Source organism: Triplophysa rosa, linkage group LG20 (assembly GCF_024868665.1).
Source record: "Triplophysa rosa linkage group LG20, Trosa_1v2, whole genome shotgun sequence".
Taxonomy (NCBI): Eukaryota; Metazoa; Chordata; class Actinopteri; order Cypriniformes; family Nemacheilidae; genus Triplophysa; species Triplophysa rosa.
Genome location: NC_079909.1, coordinates 18840675 through 18860376, shown reverse-complemented (window position 1 = coordinate 18860376; position 19702 = coordinate 18840675). Strand labels below are relative to the sequence as shown.

Here is a 19702-nt window from a genome sequence, read left to right as displayed (position 1 = left end):
CTCAAATTATCATAGTGAAAATATCATTTGTAATGCATTACTTTTTCTTTAATTGTTGCTTAAAGATTTTACGGGTTTCCTAAGTGTGTTTAAAGGTTCACCTTAGTCTCCGCTGTTTCTCTTAAAATTGCTTGTTAGAAATAAAAATAGACACAAATGAGAGTGTAATTGTTGAAACACATGAAAAGTACGGAGGTGTAAAATGAATGTATATTGTAGAGGTAAAATAATCAGAATTTGGGTAAATTTGATGAGAAATGTTTCAGTTCATGAGATCTTCAATAATATTGACTTAAGACTGAGCTCAGTTTGAGACATTACCGAGATCTCTTCTGAAACTCTAATGAAGACATTTGTGAGATTTCTGCCTGTTTTTCTCAAGTAAAATGTCTGAGACACAGGAGACTAAAGCACAAGTTTCTATTTGCTCTCCATTTAATCTCATTGATGTCTTGGAGAAATAATTGACATATTACAGAGGTCCCATCTATCATCTTTGTTGTTTTTTTTAGAAAAATGTTTGTCGTTTTGTATAGATCCCAAATTGTTAAAGCTTCAAAAGCCCATACAAATCTCACATGAGGGTAATTTATAGCAGAATTTTAATTCCTCTTTTTATTGTTGACATTTCTCTAATTATGAGCCAATGCTGTTTTGTTATGTTTACTTGGTTAGCAAAGACCTATTACGAAAGTATGTTGATATTGGAATTTTGAAACCGTCAAATAAAACCAGTGTTAGAGAAATAACTCTACTAAGATGTGCGTGTCGTAGCTGTAGCCTATAAATAATTATACCAATGCTAAGAATGGCTATAGTAGCATTATCTGTCTCTCCTTTGCTTGCGGAGAACAGCCTATTTTAATGGTAGCTGCAAGTGCATCATTCTGAAGTTCTTGCACACGTGTTGTCTTGTCCAGTGTTTATAAAAAGCAAAGACACAAAGCGAAGTTGCTGCACATTGTCCCATATTTGCCTTGACAAAATAATGTTTCTTGTGAAAAGTGCAGAGGGTTCAGAGTTGTTTATTCAAGTCTTTTGTTAGTCGTGGAGTTTGTTCTGACATTAGATGGTTTCAAAGGCAGTCAAAAGCTACATTGTTTAAGGGGCTAGTTTTTCACAATCCCAGCCACCAATTTTCACATTTCATATTCTCACAGATTATAATTATGAACTCCTCCGTTCAATCTAGTGTCTGCTTGTGATTGTTAGACGTCTCGCTCGCCCCCACCACGCGGGGAATGAGAGAATCTCACAGCCCTTTAGTCTGTCACTCTCAGATAATGATATTTATTTCCCCACAGCACACAAAAAGAAAAGATGGAGAACTGAAAGAGTTTTAATATGTACATCTTACATTAGATCATAGCCCTGACATCAGCCAATCAGACCTCAAAAGACTCAGTCTCATCATGTAGACACCTAACAGACTTTCTCAACACCTGTCAGCCTAAATGATGTTTTGATTGAATTTTTTGCCTAATATATTCTATGTGTAGTTCAACTGTCATGTTTTATTTATGTCTATTTATCTATCTATTTTTTGATTTCTTAAAAAATACTGCCCCTAATATGGCGCTAGCAACACCAATCTCAAGAGTTCACATTTCTAAAGTTATGGGCAGAGTGTTGATTTTGTATTTCTAGAAAGTCATACTCTTTGCTGCCTTTGAATGGATGAGGGCACCATCTGTGCCTATACTGTATAATCAGGCGTATAAATGTATTACCAAGAAAATTTGTTGTCACAACATGAAAACACCCCTTTACTAAAGACAGAGGTGGACAGTAACGAAGTAAATTTACATGAGTACTGTACTTAAGTACACTTTTTGAGTATCCGTACTTTGAGTATTTGTACTTTAACTTCACTACATTTGAAAGACAAATATCATACTTTGTACTCCACTACATTTATAAAAAGGTCCAAAAGTAGAAAGTGGTTTCTATGCAGCGGGGTTTCCTGTGTGCGCAATTTATCTAGCTTGCAATCTGCCAGGACCTTTTACTGTTGCCAAGTATTTCAGTTTTTCTAAGCTCGCGGTTTTCCCACAAGCTTTGAATGGCCATTTGGCAGATTTTGTAACGCAAATCTGGCAACTCTGGGATCTTCCCCGCAAAACTAATGTAAATGTAGGCGCTGCTACACCGTTGATAGCGCTCTAAAAAGGCAAATAGAAGAATAAAAGACGAAAAAGGCACATGTTAAAGTGTGGTGTAATCATGTGTGGGTTACGATCAGTCAAAGATCGTAGAAACATTGTCATGAAAATGATCTGCATAGCGGCTAAACGGTAAATAAACATCACATACACCTTGAGTTACGCGTGCGTGTTAACTTCTGATCTGCTGCTGTATCATTTAAAGTAACTATAGTTGAAGTATTCCTGTTGAAATAAAAACAATAGAACCCTGCCCAAAATACAACAGAAAATGTAATGGATGTAATGGTTATAATGGGAATTGTACTATGGATACTTGTTGTCTACTTGTATGTGATGGATTCTATTGGTGGGATGGTAAATCCTATTGGAATAAAACCCAAAACGCACTACAAAGAGGAATTTAATTAATTTAAAAATCTCATTCTAATTAAAAAATGTATTGTTTTTTTTCAGCATGGATGGTATTTGCAGTAAAACCACTGTATCCACAAATTTACCATTTTCTATATATAGGAACCATACTCCAATTAATAATCTTTAGTAAAACCACAGCAACTAAAAATACCATAGTTTCATTATACTAGCTATAGTTTGTTTGTTGTTAAATTATGGTAATACAAATGGTAATAAATCCAACAAACACATGCCTTCTACACTTTACTATTTACAAGAACCTTACTACTTACTGGTAAATTGCTGCTAAAACTGGTAAAGGGAATATACAAAATAAAAGAACACTGCTCACAAATACATAGGCCTGGGGGGCTAATGAGGATAATTACTGATCATACAGGATTATATCTAAACTAAACACATACAGTATGTGCTAAACATATAAAGCTCTTAATGGCAAAATTTGCCCCCATTGACTTTCCATAGTAGGAATAAACATTACTGTGTATAAAAAGGTTCTTCTATAGCATCGTGAAGTATTATAATATCACCCTTTATGTTTGTAACTTTCAAATATCAAACCAATACAAAGTATTAAAAAGTGCTTGTCAACTTGAAAAGCAAGTTTTTTTCCATTTCCTGAAAAACAGTGAATTTGGACATCCGTGGTTTTGGAAGGACAGCGTCGATGTGTTGTGTTCCAGCTATAACATACATTGCCAGTCTGCTAGTGACTGTTCATATGGCCTCATCACAACAAGAAACAATCCGACATACAAATAATAATTCATTGTTTCACATTAGCAACAATGTATGACGAACAAAACAATGCTAGCCAAAAACACATTGTTGGCCCACGATAACACAACCAGATATTGTGTTTGCGAATGCAGAGAATGAGGATTTGCGCAGTGGGCGGAGAGGTTGGGTGGGCGACTAATTAGCCTTTTTTGTGTCTTAGCTGGGTGTGCATTGTGTACAGCGTGAGGGTTCCTGGCCAACATATCACACAGGGATTAAATGAGCAAACGGCAGAGATATTAAAGCCCCTCACGCAACTATGCCATTGTGGTGACGGCGGTTTAATCTGTCAGCCCACCGCGCAGGCAGACGGACGGACGAATAGGTTTGCGGAAGGGAGGTGGGGGGCTTTACGCGACAAAGGAGCAAATTTTATCTCGGTGAGACATGTCAGTCAAAATCTCGCTCCCCTCCCCGACAATCAGCATTGGCGCTTGTGTCAGAAACGGTCTGAACAATTATGACCGGACAAACAATAGCTACATTCATCTATTCCAGTCGAGCGGTATTCATATTTTATATGCTAATACGGGCGAGTCTGTGGAATCTGTGTGTTTGTCCATGCAGATTAAATGACACTGGCAGGATTGACAAAGAAGATATTATAATACGGACAAATTATGAAAAACATTATGCAGTCTGATTTTTAGATGATAACTTTATCAACTGTGACTTCACTTTCTCACATCCTTTTCATCACTTAATTTAAACCACACTTTGAATGTGAAAATCCAGGCCCACAACAGAAAACAGAGCATCTTATCAGCTCATTTGCATTGTCATTGTTCTCATGAAACAAACGTGCCGTGTGATAAAATCCACAAAGCCGCAGCATCAAAACAACTTCATAAGCCTTTTCCTGTAAAGACGACAGAATAAAACGAGCACGTTCGGCTTTTCTCTTGTAATTGCTGCACACGAAACATCACAATTTTCTTTCAGATGGCTGCGTGTCGTCAGCGGCGGTGTAAATATCTCGGCACACTTCAATTAGACACGCTTAGGTGACAGCAATTCAATCAAACAATTAACAGGCGTTTAATGCTCATTAACCGACATACGTTTGTCTCATTTGATGCGTGCTGCTTACACAGTCTTTTCTAAAGAAAACACTGTCAGATCATTGCTCGCTGGCCTTTAAATGATAGGAGCGGTTACAACATGAGACCAAACTTTACATACACACAACACATCTTAACAATATAAACAGATGTTGATTGTTCAGGTAAGATCACACTGTATTAATAATTAAAGGGATACTTCACCCAAAAATGAATATTTTGTCATCATTGACTCACGTTCGAGTTGTTTCAAATCTGTATTAACTTCTTTGTTCTGATGAACACAGAGAAATATATTTGGAAGAATGCTTATAACCAGACAGATTTTGCCCCCCCATTGACTCCCATAGTAGGAAAAAATACAATGGTAGTCAGAAGTGCCTCAGAACTGTTTGCTGTCCTACATTCTTCAAAATGTCTTCTTTTGTGTTCAACAAAATGATGTCCTACTGTGGTAGTCAATGATGTCCCAGAAATCTCAGTTGCTAACATTTTTCCAAATATCTTTCTTCGTGTTCAACCAAACAAAGACATTTAGACAGGTTTGAAACAACTAGATGATGACTAAATGATGAGAATTTCCATTTTTGGGTGGAGTATCCCTTTAATATACTTTTTAAAATATTTTATTACATTATGGGGTATGTAAACTTATGAGCAGAACTGTAAATTCTGTAAGTTTGTTTCATTCTGCTGTTCTGTAAGTCGATCACCAAGGTGAACTCCATTTTGGAGTTTCATAAGCAATCCAGCTTCATTGTCATAAACACAGCGGGGTCCAAAGGTATGTATATGAAAAATGTTTTTATTTTCAGTTTTCAGTTTAAGAAAAGATTGAAAGTAGAATTATTATAAAAAATAATTCATATTTCTTCAACGTCAGGTATGAAAGATCAGATTTTGAAGCACACAAGATGCTATTTGGATCCTTCTCAGATTATAATAATGACATACTTATTTCATCTAGTGCCTTTCTGCAAACTCAAAGTTGCTTTACAAAAATCACAGAAAAACATACAAACAGGCCTAACTGTATAGAGCATAGATAAAAAAAAACATAACATACATTAAACTAAGAATTAGAAAGACAAGGTTAAAAGGTGTTTTAAGATGATGCTGGGGGAACATGGAGAATCATGTTTTGCTTGTGAAGTCCAAGCCAGCCCGAAGAGAAAACTTAAAAGTTCATGAGAACATTAAAAAGTGTCGGTTTTCACTTCACTCCAGTTATTCTGGAATTGCTTAAAACAATTAGTTACAAACAGAAAATAGATGAAAACAGATGCATTTCACTAGTGGTCTCAGAATTGTTGACCCCATTTTAGAATGAGGAAATATATTCAAGGCTGTTGAGTGACCAGTTTTTTAAAGTCTGTTGCTTCAGAAATCAAGATAAATGCATTGAATGCTCTGTGCTAACTGGAGCGGCATCTAATCACGACCTCGCTTTACTGCCACGCATACACGCGCTCTTGTGTGGGCTAAAATGAATGCCAGCGTGTGAAGTTTTTAATATCCCCGCTCGGGTCCCTTCTTCCGCTAGGATTTCCTAACATGGTGCCATGTTTCATTTCTACCTATTAGCGCATGTGAGAGACGTTTAGGAACGTAATTAAAGTGCTTGGCCCCTGTGGGAGTGTTCAGGTAGATTAAATGACTTCATTAGCGTTACGCTACAGCAAGTGCACAGCGTTACCACCGGACACAGGCACCGGTCTGAAGTACAGGGCTTTCCCTGCTGGGAGTCCACTGCCAGAGATCATACAGAACGTGTGCGTGCATCTCATTAGACAGAAGCTTTGGTTTCGATGGCTTGGTTAAAATTATTGCCTTGATACTGCCTTGTTTCGATATTTTTGAGAATCAAACTTTTTTGGAGTTATCACATAGGCGTATAGAAAGCACCTCATGTCATTTCAAACCTGTATGACTTTCTATCTTCTGCAGAACACAAATGAACGTTGGTAACCAAACAACATTGGACCCCATTGACTTCCATTGCATGGACACAAAACCACATACACATTTCTCAAATCTCTTCTTTTGTGTTCTGCAGAATTCATATAGGCGTGAATAGATGATGGAAAAAATGTGTTTTGGGAAACTAAGTTTATTGTTTTGAAGTATTGAATTATTAACTGTCTATTTGCTAGTCAAGTTTTCATCTGATTGGTTGAGTCTGCAGGATTTCTGGGTGGCATATCGGCTTTACATTTTTACACCCCTAATCCAGACACCCAAAAACACTAAATGTGAGTGTGCTGGGTGGTCCTGAAAGATGCTAAATAGTCCAGACCTTTTGCCATCAGACCGGGTTCGCAAGACAAGGTTTGATGGTTTCCGAGTCGCTTTTCAACCGAGGCACCAGTATAAACCAGCAAAGACCAGCAAATGATCCTAGACTGTTGTAAGGGTTTTCTTAAGCAGGGGTTTTGTCTGGATGTTGATGGAAGCTGTCCAGCCAAAACCTACTGGTTATTTCTGTAATCATAGCCGGTCACCAAGTGTATCAGATGAACTCATCCTGGCTTTTTTCAACAGGAAGATGTTAGAACCGCATTATGACCTTCATAAGGAAGCGACAACTAATCGTTGAAATAGAATTCAGTCATTTCTTCATTCGTTTTCCATATCAAGGAGCAGCCGAGCCTATCTGTGCGCTCGCAAGGATGCTCCAAATCAATAAAGTCACCGGCTGCTTCTCCCCGTCTGTTGTTAATGATTCTTCAAGGTCGCCCCCAATTTAGACAAGTTGGTCTCCATCTATCAGGCACTTAGAAGCCGGCAGCACTTTTCTTGAGTAAATTGATCTGATAGCAATTACCCTCCTGCGCTTAGAAAGTTTAAGATGAGATCTTTGGAGGACACAGCCTAACCGCAACTACACACAATAAGATTAAAGGGCGAAACAAGCAAAATTGCGTCCACACACACACACACACACAAATATGTATATGTGTTTAAGTACCTGAGAATGAGAATAAACTGAATAATGGACTCTCACGCCCCTGTGCTCATAGCGAACTTAATATCAGATTGCCATCAACTCCTTACGGTCCTCTTATATATCCATTAAAAGCCTCCCTCTGGGATAAACAGACATTTTTACACATGGCCTGTTTCAAATGAGCCCGCTTTCTTCAGGCCAACACAAGCCATTTGCACAAATTAGGATACGCTCGCATGTCAAAGGTATATGGTTATTTTGTGCATGGGGGGTTGTGTTTGTGGGTTTAGTGACCCTTGCATTTTTTCTTGTGTAGTCTTGGGATCAATTAAAGGAACAGTTCATTGAAATTGTTTTCATTTACTCGTAGTGTTTTCTTCGGTGAAACACAAAAGGAGATGTTAAACAGACCCAGAGGAAAATGTTTTTTTTTCTCTCAGAGGTCGCTCTTTCGTAGCTCAGGAGGTTTGATGGAGTTTGCAGTTGCGTTTCATTTAGGTATCGACTTAGTCTCAGATGTTTCTCCTCAAATTTGCTTTGGAGGAATAAAAATAGACGATTGTTGAAATGCATGAAGAGTATGGAGGTGTTAAATAAATGGAGATTGTAAAATCGGTACATTTGGGGAGAAATGTTTGAGTTCATATTGAGATCTTCAATAATATTTATTTACTTTTGCAGATTTGACAAATCTGAGCTCGGTTTGAGATGTTGAGATCTCTTCTGAAACTCTAATGCTGACGTTTGTAAGATTTCTGCCTCTTTTTCTCTTACCAGATGACAATACATGTAAGTAAATGATGACAAAAAACATTTTATTTCAGTGAACTGTTTCTTAAAAATCTATTGAGAAAGCAATGAGAAGTATTTCGCCACGCATGCTGGTTGGATATCTATTAAATACAGACGTTATTATGACTGAGGACTAAGTTTAATATGCAGGTAAATCCCGGCATTGTAATGCGGAATATTCTCTGTGCTGTTTGAAATCAAAGGCCCGTCGGTTTAATGACAATAAAAAGGTCATGTCTGTGTGCGTGTGTTATTGTGCTCTCCGTTCATCTTGAATTTCATGCATGAATTGGCATTTTGATAGTCGAAGCTCGAAGGCCCGATCGTTCGCGAGCAATTCATCATCTCCCCTTCTTATCCGTTTTTATTTCTTTCTTTCTTTATTTGTACCCTCTGGATGTTCGATCTCGAGACGCTCTCCCTCGCGGGTTGAGGCTCAGTCGGCATTAGGTCTTATCGTGCCCGCGCGGCTTTGGGAATCTGGATGGTGCCAGTCACGGCCGGTATCGCTGCTGCCGGGATTTTTACCTGAGGACGGATTGGCCGGCTCCAAATGTCACTAACCTTGATTAATGTCACCCCTAAAAGTGCTGCTTCTGCCCTCTGTTTTGTCCAAAATACAGTGGAGACTTGGACAGAAGAACCTTTGGATTCTTGATGGCCTTGTGAGGATTAAAGAGGTTTATAATATCTACATCTTAAAGAGACAGTAACAGCTAGGGTAATTTGGTAAAGGGGTGGAAAACTAGCCATGTTACCTCACCTTGGCAATTCTACAAAACTTTTAGACGATGGAGATGAGGTAGAGATACTACCATAGAAATCTTTGTGAGCTGCTCGGATTTTCATACAAAAATCACAAAGGTCTTGCATCATGCCACATAAGAGGTTTATCCATTATGTAATATACAAACAATAGGACTGAAATGTTTACATTGTTTATTTTAGGCTGAATGGGAACATCTGTTGGGGTTTACAGTCATTTCCGGAACATTTTAGCCTTGGATATATTGAAATGTGGTATTGTGGTGGCGTGTACAAAATGAATGACATGTTCCAGTAAAATGATTCGTATAATGTTTACACAATGATGCCAGAACATGAGCTGCTGTTGTTTGTTTATGTAAAAGTTTTCGAAGGGTTTGTGAGTATTAAGGATGTTTTCTTTACAGATCTGTTCAGATCAGAGTCTGAACGTTTTTAATTCTTTAGTTGTTTTACGTTTGTTTTTGTTACCATCTTTTTAAAAAAACGAATTATTTATTGTATTTAACAAAAGTGTGACTGCAGGAAAATACATCAACATTTAAACATTATTATTTATGTATGTAGTTATTTTCTGACAGTGGTTATATTACCAATGTATGTGACTGTTGTGATGTGTTAAGTAACACCACAAACATTTAATTTGGACAAAACATTTACAGTTTATATAAATAATAAAGATAATAGTTTAACAATGCTTTCATGTAGATGTTTTTATTATTTTATTTTACTATTTGAAATGTGTTTATTGTTATTTGTTTGTATAAAAAATGTATCTACTTTTGTACTGTATATATATATTTTAAATCTCTGGTAAAAGATGTGATATGTTAGGTAACACCCCAAAACATTGGATTTTTGGACAAAGCATTAAGATATTAGCTTAACACTGGTTTCAATAGATGGTTTTTATTATTTTAGTTTGCTAAGAACTTTCAGTTTTTGTTTTGCTTTGCAAAACTTCCAACAGAACTCCAGCATGCAAAGTTCAAGGTCAATAAAAAGGAACATAAAAACTTTTCATCAGTAAACTTGCTGAAATCTCTGTGTTCTCCTACAAGACCTCGTTCTGCTTGCATAGTCCGGTCATGAAGAACATCTCGCTAGTTATTCCTCAACCATATTTATTTAACTATCTATACAGAGAGTAAAAATCAAGGTCAGCATACAATTGGTTGTAAATATTCATTAAAATTCATTATAATGCAAATTTGGCTGCGAGGGGCGCTGCGTTCTGACAGGCGCTGACAAACCAAACAATGTGCCAATGTGCAAAAAAAAAACCCCGACACAGCAGCCCTAATGTACTGTATGTAACACCCCTGGATAAAGAGCTTTGTAGTCTTTGGCTTTTTTACTGTGGTATTTACTCTTATCCACTTTGAGACGAGTGGTACCAAAAGAGCCATTTCAAGGCGAATGGAAAAAGTCACGGAGGTTCATCGTGATTAACTCGTCACAATCCTCAAAGGCGTGGCCGTCCGCAGGTGTACACGTCGAATTTTTGTTTCTGATTGTGTTGCCGCGGGTAGTCTGTCAAAAACTTCAAAGCGTGTAGACGCCACTGTACTCGACGAGCATACAGGCCTGATGTTTATCGTGACCCGCTTTTCAACTCGGGAGCTTTTCAAAAAAACATCAAGGGAGGGAGGATTAATCGGAAAGCTGAAAGAGAAAACAGACGAGGATAAATACTGCAGTAGGAATGCTTTCTGGACTCCCTGGGGTTTCTGGTGGTGGAGATAAAGAACTTGCTATCGCTCTGTGTTAATTCTCAGCTTCTCATTTTCCCTGAAGCTCTGAATCTTCGGCCATATAGTCGCCGTCCTCACTTGAGCATCTTCTTTTACAAACTCGGAACTGTTCGCAACTTGTCACGTTTCCTTTGTTTGATCATTTTCTGTTCAACATAGTTTGACGTAACATGAAACACAAAAGTTGTACAATCATTTCTAGACACCTGCTAGATGAGACAGTCGAGCGTAGAAGTTTTGTCAATGTTTAAACCTGTATGAAATTAGATGGTGTTGATAATGTTAATTAAAGTGATGTCCCAGACATACGCCGTTGGTTGTTGTGCCTGCGACCAAGCAAAGTTTAGCATCGTTAGAAAATCACCTTGTTTTTAGTTGTTCGTCCACAATAAGCGAGAATAGAAGGTGAACCTGATCTTGCGAGAAAACGTAACCACAATGTGGCCAATTTGTATGCATTTGTGAGATTCTTTAAATAAGAAAAGAATGGTTCCACTCTTAAACCTCTGGGGCAAAAGAACATGCAATTATGTACAAAAACGTACTAAATCATATGAATTTTTACAAATTAGCCACCTCGTGAAATAGTTGCAAACTGCCGTGAGATTGTGTTGGAGAACGTATTACACACATTATTCAACTTTCCTCTTGATCTGTTTCACCTGTCAGCCTGTGAGGTGGGTTTCTACAAGCCGGTGGCGGGTGATCAGCGCTGTGGGAAATGTCCACTCCACAGTCACTCGGAGACGAGAGCGGCTGTAACCTGCCCGTGTGATACAAACTTCTATCGCTCGTCTACAGACCCGCCTGCTTCTCCCTGCACACGTAAGTGTATGTTCACATATCAAACGGTCTGATAATGTCTCGCTGAATGAACGTCCGAAATACAGGGTCCCAAAAAGGAGGTATTGCATGAAGTTTGTTGCATTAAATAGCAAAATTTCAAACCACTTTTTTACACACAGGCTAATTTGAATATGTTCAAATGATGTGATTTGTACAAAAAAAATGTGATTTGTTTGGAGCATCTGCTGTTCTGTTATTTTAACCTATCCTATCATACTAAGTGATCTTGCACTTTCTAGGCAAAAGGTTTTAAGTAAGGCTGTCAAACGATTATTTGCGATTAATCGTATCTACAATAAAAGTTTGTGTTTACATAACATATGTCTGTGTACTGTGCGCATTCATTTTGTACTTATAAAAACTTACACATACATGCATATATTTAAAAATATAAAAAATTAACTTTTTATATCATATTCAAATTATTGGTAGATATAAATAAATACCTGTAAATATTTCCTAAATATTTCTACATGTGTGTGTATGCGTTTATAAATACAAAATGAATATGCACAGTACACAGACATACCGTATATTTTGTAAACACAAACTTTTATTCTAGATGCAATTAATCGTTTGACAGCTTTGCAATAAAAGTAAAACTACAATATTAAAATGAAAACTATACAAATATGCTTTAAAATATAATTTTAAGAGCAACTTAAAGGGATAGTTCATCCAAAAATAAAAGAAGATATTTAGAGAAATGATGGTTCAGTGGTTTTGTGTTCGTACAATGGAAGTCAATGGTGGCCAATGTTATATTCTTCAAAATATCTTCTGTAGAAGAAAGAAAGTCAGGTTTGAAATGACAAAAGGCTGTGTAAATGATGATTGATTTTTTTCATTTTTGGGTGAACTTCTAAAAAATGTTGGGTTATTTCAACCCATCGTTGGGTCAAAAATGGACGGACCCAACATTGGGTTGAAAATGTTTTCACACAACCCAACATAGTTTAATTTATAACCCAACAGTTGGGTTTTTCCATTTTTTGACCCAATGCTGGGTTGGGATAACCCATTTTTTTGAGTGCAACCATTTAGTTATTTGAATAAATCTTTTGTCTTTTACTAAACGAAAAAACTCATGTCACGATTATCGGTTGAACTAGCGTCAGGTGGGCACTGAAGAGCAAATTCAATCTTCCCCTTTAATCATCAGCCCTGATAACCATAAACACCCTCAATCTAATTAACCTGTAATTAACAACTGTCTGACTCCCGACCGTCCCGCAGGACCTCCGTCAGCTCCTGTAAATGTCATATCGTCTGTGAACGGCACCTCCGTCAATTTGGAGTGGGGTTCTCCTCTGGACACAGGAGGCCGCAGGGATGTCGTCTACGATGTGATGTGTCTAAAATGTGACAAAGAGGGGACGCAGTGCGAGGACTGCAAGAGGGTGGGCGCGGGGAGCAATGGGGTGAGCAACATCCACGGGGCTCCTGGAGATGCCAGCGCACCAGCTGTGGGAATGAATGGAGGAACCGTGAATGGGGTCGTGGTGGCCCGGACGGGCGTGCTACCTTTGCGCTTTATCCCTCAGCAGACGGGGCTGACAGAACCGTGGGTCACGGTGTTGAACCTAGCAGCACACACCAACTACACCTTTCGTATTGTGGCGCTAAATGGAGTTACACACCTGAGCAACGAGCTGCCCCAGTCTGTGATGGTCAACATCACCACAAATCAGGCAGGTAGGAGACACTGTTAAAAGTTCATCAATGGTAATCAAATAAATCAAAATGGCCTTTTTAATAGAGATCTACCAATGCCAGTGTTATTTGTCCTTTCATAATCCTTTAAACGTCCTGGCTGGAAGATTCTGGGGCTGAATTCACAAACATTCTTAAGCAGAAAATGTTATGAATGTCTTATATACTCAAAGAGAACTTAATTCTCTGAATAAAAGCTGTCGTAAATAACATCTTACAGATGTCTTGAATCTCAAACGATAACATTTTTTTATGTTAATACTATATTTCAGATGGAAATACTATGGCAGTTAACAGTTATAGAGATTGATTTTTAGTATGTATTTCTTTGTCAAATTGCCAGCAAAAACAATCTTCTATAGTGTTTCACAGTATTCATGTATATAAATGTATATATAAAAAATGACCATTACTGTAAAAAAAGGGTTAATGGATATATACATTTATTGTTACCTCATAAAGAGACTAGAATATTTACTGTCAAAGTTTTATTTTTCTGAAAAATTACCTGTAAGCTTTTTCTTTTCTAAAGATTTCCCTATATTAAATATGAAAATGTTTGTGAACGTTGGAGAACTGCACTTATGAAAGTTCTTAAGAACTTCTTGTCATTTATATTAAAAATATTTTAGAAACAATAGTTTGTGATATTCCTGGGTGCAATTCTTTCAAATTGAACACTAAATATGCTATGTATTTAGTATTCTAATATTACCATTTTTATAAAAAAAATGTTATTGTATATAAAATATATTAAAATTGTATATATTAAAATAAATTATATATATTATAATTTAATATATAAATATATTTGTTTATTAAAATTGTTATTTTATATCAAATGTTTATTTTATTTATTTATGTTTTGTTAAATGTTTGTGACCCCCTTCAATGTTTCGAGTTGCTGACTCAGAACAAAGAGTAAATGTTTAGAATTGTTCAAAAATGTTTAATCTTAAAGTCCCAGTGAAATTAAAAATGTCAATTTTTATTCTTTCATGAAATATTGCAGCGTTTACAGTAAATAGCTGATCAATGTGGGTAATTTTCTTTTTAAATTCATGTACCCTCATAATCTTCAGTTAAAATCTGAAAATGCACTTCCGCCCTGAAATGACGATCCATCTGAAATGACGTAAATGAGACGGCTTGTCCGGAGCATCCGTTAACTCCTCCCCTTCAACTGCCAGTCTGCTGCCAGTTCCATTTCAAATCAATGCAACAGCTGTTTTTACTCATCCAATCCATTCGCAGTGAAAAACGCAAGCCACACCCACTAATTGTCTCCTTTGAAATTCCTTTTCACTCGGAAATGTGTCAGAATACGGAAGTTTAAACAATCGCAACTTCCGGTTCACGGGGACTTTAAACCTTGAATATTGTGATTTCTGACTCAACATGATCGTGCCACCTAATAAACAGATATTATTAGTTATGTTTCTGAGATTGAAGACAACTGAAAGGTTATCCTAACTTTAGGATGTTAGTTATGACAGTTCCCAAAATATTTTTCTTAAGAACTTTCTTAAAAAGGGTTTTCAGGAAGACAAAAAATGCGTAACTTTTATCTTCGATTTGAAATAAAAATGACAAATTCATTATCTTTTTAAGAATGTTTTGTGAATCCAGCCACTAGATCATCTCCGTCAGCATTTCAATTGTAAAATGTTTCTCATTATATGACCGAATGGATTTTGTTTGTTTTGTTTCCACAGCTCCATCTCAAGTGATGGCTATACGACAAGAGAACGCCAGTCAAAACAGCGTTTCTCTCTTCTGGCACGAACCGGACCAGCCCAACGGAGTTATTTTAGAATATGATATCAAGTATTATGAAAAGGTAGGACAATAACTTCATCCGAGCGTCTGAAAGGTTTCGATATTTATTGATTAAGCGAGAAGGTCCGATCAACATTACAAACGAATTGCCATTCAATCACGGGTCACATTTGATAGACTACCCTGGAGTCAGCTATCTCCATTTAACCTCCCGCCTTTATCGGCAGCCCGGGCTAAATGAAAGGAAATTACCAACCAATAAGCACGTTCTGACTGATTTGGCGAGATTACTTCAAGTGACATTGACAGTGAGCTTTGCCAAGTGCCGATGGGAACTTAATTGTCGCGTGAGCCGGGAGCTTTGCTGCCTAATGGTGCAAAAAAGTCTCAGCTGTGATGAGGAATTAGAATACAGTGGCTCTTCAACAATGACACTGTGTAAATATGATTTACACGCAAGCCTTGTTTGTCGAGCCGCTGTCCCCGCTGCCGATTCGAGGGGGAATGGAGCTTAAAGACCACGCGTTGGTTTTCGACCGATACGCGACGCCTGCGGTCTCCTCGGGGGACCGGGCGGCATCAAAGGCGTTCTAACGAAAAATACTTTCAGACCGGACGGAGTTCACGAAGGCCGTGGGGCGGCATGGGGAACGCTTATAGATTAGAGAGCTGTGCGATTGTTGGCGCTGGGGTTTAATCTCTTCGATCCCGGGTTAACAGAAGATTTCAGTGCTTTGTTTTGAAGTCACGCTGGACTGTCTGTCCGCTGTCCTTATTTATGGGTTGTATTTACATAAATCACCTTAAATAGATGCTTTACTGATTCGAATTGTCCGTAAGGACACTGTAACCTCTCACGGTTTTATTTGTCCCTCCGGGACGTTTTCACAGGACAATGAGCAGAACAGTTATGCCACGCTGAAGTCAAAGAACACCAGCGCTAAAGTGTCAGGGCTGAAGCCCGGCACCAGCTACATCTTCCAGATACGAGCCAGAACCTCGGCCGGCTGTGGCCGGTTCAGTCAGTCGGTGGAGATGCAGACGGGCAAAGCAAGTAAGTGTTCAGTTAGAAGTGCTAATGTCCATGATTCATCTACAAACATCAATTGTGTCTGTGCAGTGTGTCAGGTGGGAAAAGGGAGAGTTCACCAAAAAATATCAATTCTGTCATGTTGTATTCACCCTCATGTCATTCAAAACCTGTATATATTTTGTGGAACGCAAAAGAAGATATTTTGAGAACTGTCTGAGTGGTTTTGTGGCCACACAATGGAAGTCAATGGGGTCCAATGTGCAACATGCTAACATCCGCTCTCAACACTGAACGGTGGAGAGTTTTTCAAAGGCACCACACTATTTAAGAAAAAAGGAAAAATCATGTTTATCAAAAATCATGTAAAAAAATGACATTCATTTACATAGAAGATCCGCTACATGTTCATCTGACATTTTGCAAATCTCTATAACATATTTTAAAATGTGTATCTTTATAACTCTAACTGCTAAATGTATAATAAATTGGTAACACTTTACAATAAGGTGCTATTAGTTAATGCATTAGCTAACTTGAACTAACAATGAACAATACTTCTACAGCATTTATTAATATTAATTCATGTTAATTTCAGCATTTACTAATACAATTTTAAAATCAAACGTTGTCAATGTTGACATTAGTTAATGCACCATGAACTAACATGAATAACTGTATTAACATGAACTAACATTTACAAGGATTAATAAATGGTGAAAACGAAATTGTTCATTGTTAGCTAATGTTAGCTGATGCATTTATCAATGTTAACTAATAGCACCTTATTGTAACACCTTATTTTCTTACTGCTATGTTTTTCGATATAGCTTTGTTGCTGATATGTCGCTAAAATGTAAAATGAATGTAATTTTTTTATTTAGCAAGTGTTATATGTAATGCATTATTGATCTTAAAAATGTTACACGATTATTAAACTTTTACTGTACAAAATTTGATCTACTTCTTGCTTTATACACTCTTAAACGTGAAGTTGCTACACGATGACACACAGTAGAAGAACTATTTTTTCTTTCGGTTTCACAAAAGGTTCTTTATTGTGGTCTAAGGTTCTACAGACTATAGACGGTTTCATCTTAACAACATAAACAAACGTTACTGCGCATGCGCACTTTTGTGACCCCAACTGAACTTCTGGTACACATTCACAAACAATAGAGTGCCTGTAGATTATTTCTGATAACAATCAAAAGAAATCGAGAAGAACCGTTACTTGGCTAAACTCGTCTCTCCGTTATTTTTAATTTAGACTGCAATACCAAGCTCAACCGCTAGATGTCAGTGTACCATACGGTTTCTTTAAATGCGTCAAAACTACAGGACCCATTCACAGTAAAATAATCATACAAATTAATATGAATAAAATAAAATATAAATAGTTATATTATTAGACACTAGCCAAACACAAACCGGAAGGTAACTGGGGGTCATGTGCGCGTGTGTCCGATGAAACGGTCTATAAAAAGGTGAGAACGTTTGACTGAACGGTACTTTGGGGAGCCAAAAACAGTTCTTCTAGGGCATTGCTGTAAAGAACCTTTTGTAATATCTCTATTTTAACAAGTATATATGAAGAGTTAATTTGCAAAAGCAAAGAACTCAAAAAACAAATCATGTTTTTTATTGTGCATTTCAAGTAATATCAGTCAAGCTGCACTTGGGTTGTTTTGATTAAGTCATAATAACTCAAACTAACTAACAGCTAACATATGTTGACAGCTAACTAACATAGTAAAACAACAAAGACATCACAATACAAAACAAAACATGATTTTTAACTTTTTTTAAAACTGAGTAATCTGTTTTTGCAAATTTACTCTTCGTAGGCTATAGTTCAGCAAAAATCTCATTTGTGTTTCTTGTTTTGTTTTAGGTTTTTCTTTTTAAAGTCATTTATATCACTACATGCTTAAAACCTGTCTGTCTTGAATGATTGATGGCTGAATGATTTTAATGAATGTGTTCCTGACATTCACACTGACGATGATTAAATGTCATTCAATTTCTGTTCTGTCTATGACTATTAGAAGTCCGATCATGTGAGCGCCGCTGTCTTCACTCCCATTGGTAGTCGCTGCATCATCTCTCCGCTCATTTGCATAAAGTCGAGCCCTGCCAGCGGTCGCTGTCGCTCATGTCACTGCGCTTCAGATCATGAACCCTCATCGAAAATGGACTTTTGATCTCATTCTGTCTGTAAAACGCTGTCAGTGAGAAAACTGCTTTAGGTTCAGTCGCCTGATTTGTTTTTACAAACAGCACGCTTTCACTTTACGCATTATACATGATATCATTTGAAAATGATTTAAAGCGCCAATAATCTATACCTTAAATATAGACTTCAAGGTATAGACTGAATGTCTTTAACATTCAGATGCGACCAAATATAAAAAACAACATATGTATTTGCACAGCATTCTCTTTACGGTCCAGTTTCCTCGCTGCGGCGAATCTGATTGTGATTCAGAGAGTTTAATGATGCGTTCGTGTTGATTCACGCTTTCTGTTTTCCTCTCCAGTTCCCCGCCGATACACCAACACGACGATCTTGTGGATCTGCATGGTGTCAATAACAGGACTGCTGACATTTCTGGCGGTTGTCATCTGCAGAAAACGGCAAGAGGAGAACTTTGAATTGTGTGCCTTCACATTCCCCTGCTTTATTCTGTAATATATGTTAAGAGATACTCATGCCAGCTTTCTGCCCTGATGTATTCACATTATGTCCATGATTCACGCTGTACTTGTCTGATATTTGAGGAAATGAGAAATTCCACTTAATGTGGGAAGCGCTATATTCAGGTAGTGGAACTCGTGCCAAATTTACATTTTATTGATGCGAATTCGACACTGCAGATGTTCTCAGTCGTGCTTTCAAAAGTTCGCTGTAAATATTACATTTGATGGCTTTCTTATCACTTGCTTCAAACGTTTTCAGTTTGTTTGATATATAAAGCCAGCGGTTTGTTTTCCCTGCGTGAAGCAGAAATCTTAAGATGTATTGACGTGCTTCATTAATTGGTTGTTTGTTGAATATAATTCCTTACTATCATAAACGTCAGGGATGCATATGATAAATGATGTGTTTAAAGCAGTGGTTCTCAAACTGGGGGCCTTGGCCCCCTGGGGGGGCCCCAAGATGGATCCAGGGGGGGCCACAGATTTTGTGGCATTTTATGAAATATAGAAATTTATCATAGATTTTATGCAATCAAACATCAGAAAAATGACACCACCAACCAAAATAATTGAGGTTCCAGCATTGTATAACTGAATATTTTTGGTTTAATTGGTAAAATTAATGAAAAGTTTAAGATTATATGTCTTTATATGGTGGGCCGCAAAGCGATGCACTTAACACAAAGGGGGCCTTACAACAAAAAAGTTTGAGAACCACTGGTTTAAAGAACGATGTTTCTGGTTTGCATTACAGACGCTGTGGATACAGTAAAGCTTTCCAAGACTCCGACGAGGAGAAGATGCACTATCAAAACGGCCACGGTAAGAGACGCGCCGTTCCCCGATGATTCCACTTTTAATGAATTTTAGGCAGGAAGCGATTGCTGTTTTTGGGCCGACATCACGCTGTAGCTGCTGTCTGAGATCGTGGCTGTGACAGAAAATTGCTTTCATGC

General features: G+C 37.5%; 1 protein-coding gene across 4 annotated transcripts in view; it reads left to right on the top strand.

The window, feature by feature from the left end:
• The window catches only part of epha8 (eph receptor A8), a 100963-nt gene that overhangs the window by 41317 nt on the left and 39944 nt on the right, over positions 1 to 19702 (top strand). For 2 of the 4 annotated variants that reach the window (XM_057361327.1, XM_057361329.1), the window contains exons 4-9: positions 11348 to 11503; positions 12761 to 13219; positions 14953 to 15077; positions 15908 to 16070; positions 18587 to 18683; positions 19501 to 19568. In XM_057361327.1, the coding sequence (XP_057217310.1) occupies positions 11348 to 11503; positions 12761 to 13219; positions 14953 to 15077; positions 15908 to 16070; positions 18587 to 18683; positions 19501 to 19568 (1068 nt within the window). Of the gene's footprint in view, positions 1 to 11347; positions 11504 to 12760; positions 13220 to 14952; positions 15078 to 15907; positions 16071 to 18586; positions 18705 to 19500; positions 19569 to 19702 lie in introns of all 4 variants that reach the window. The other 2 variants (XM_057361326.1, XM_057361328.1) reach the window with 1 other exon arrangement.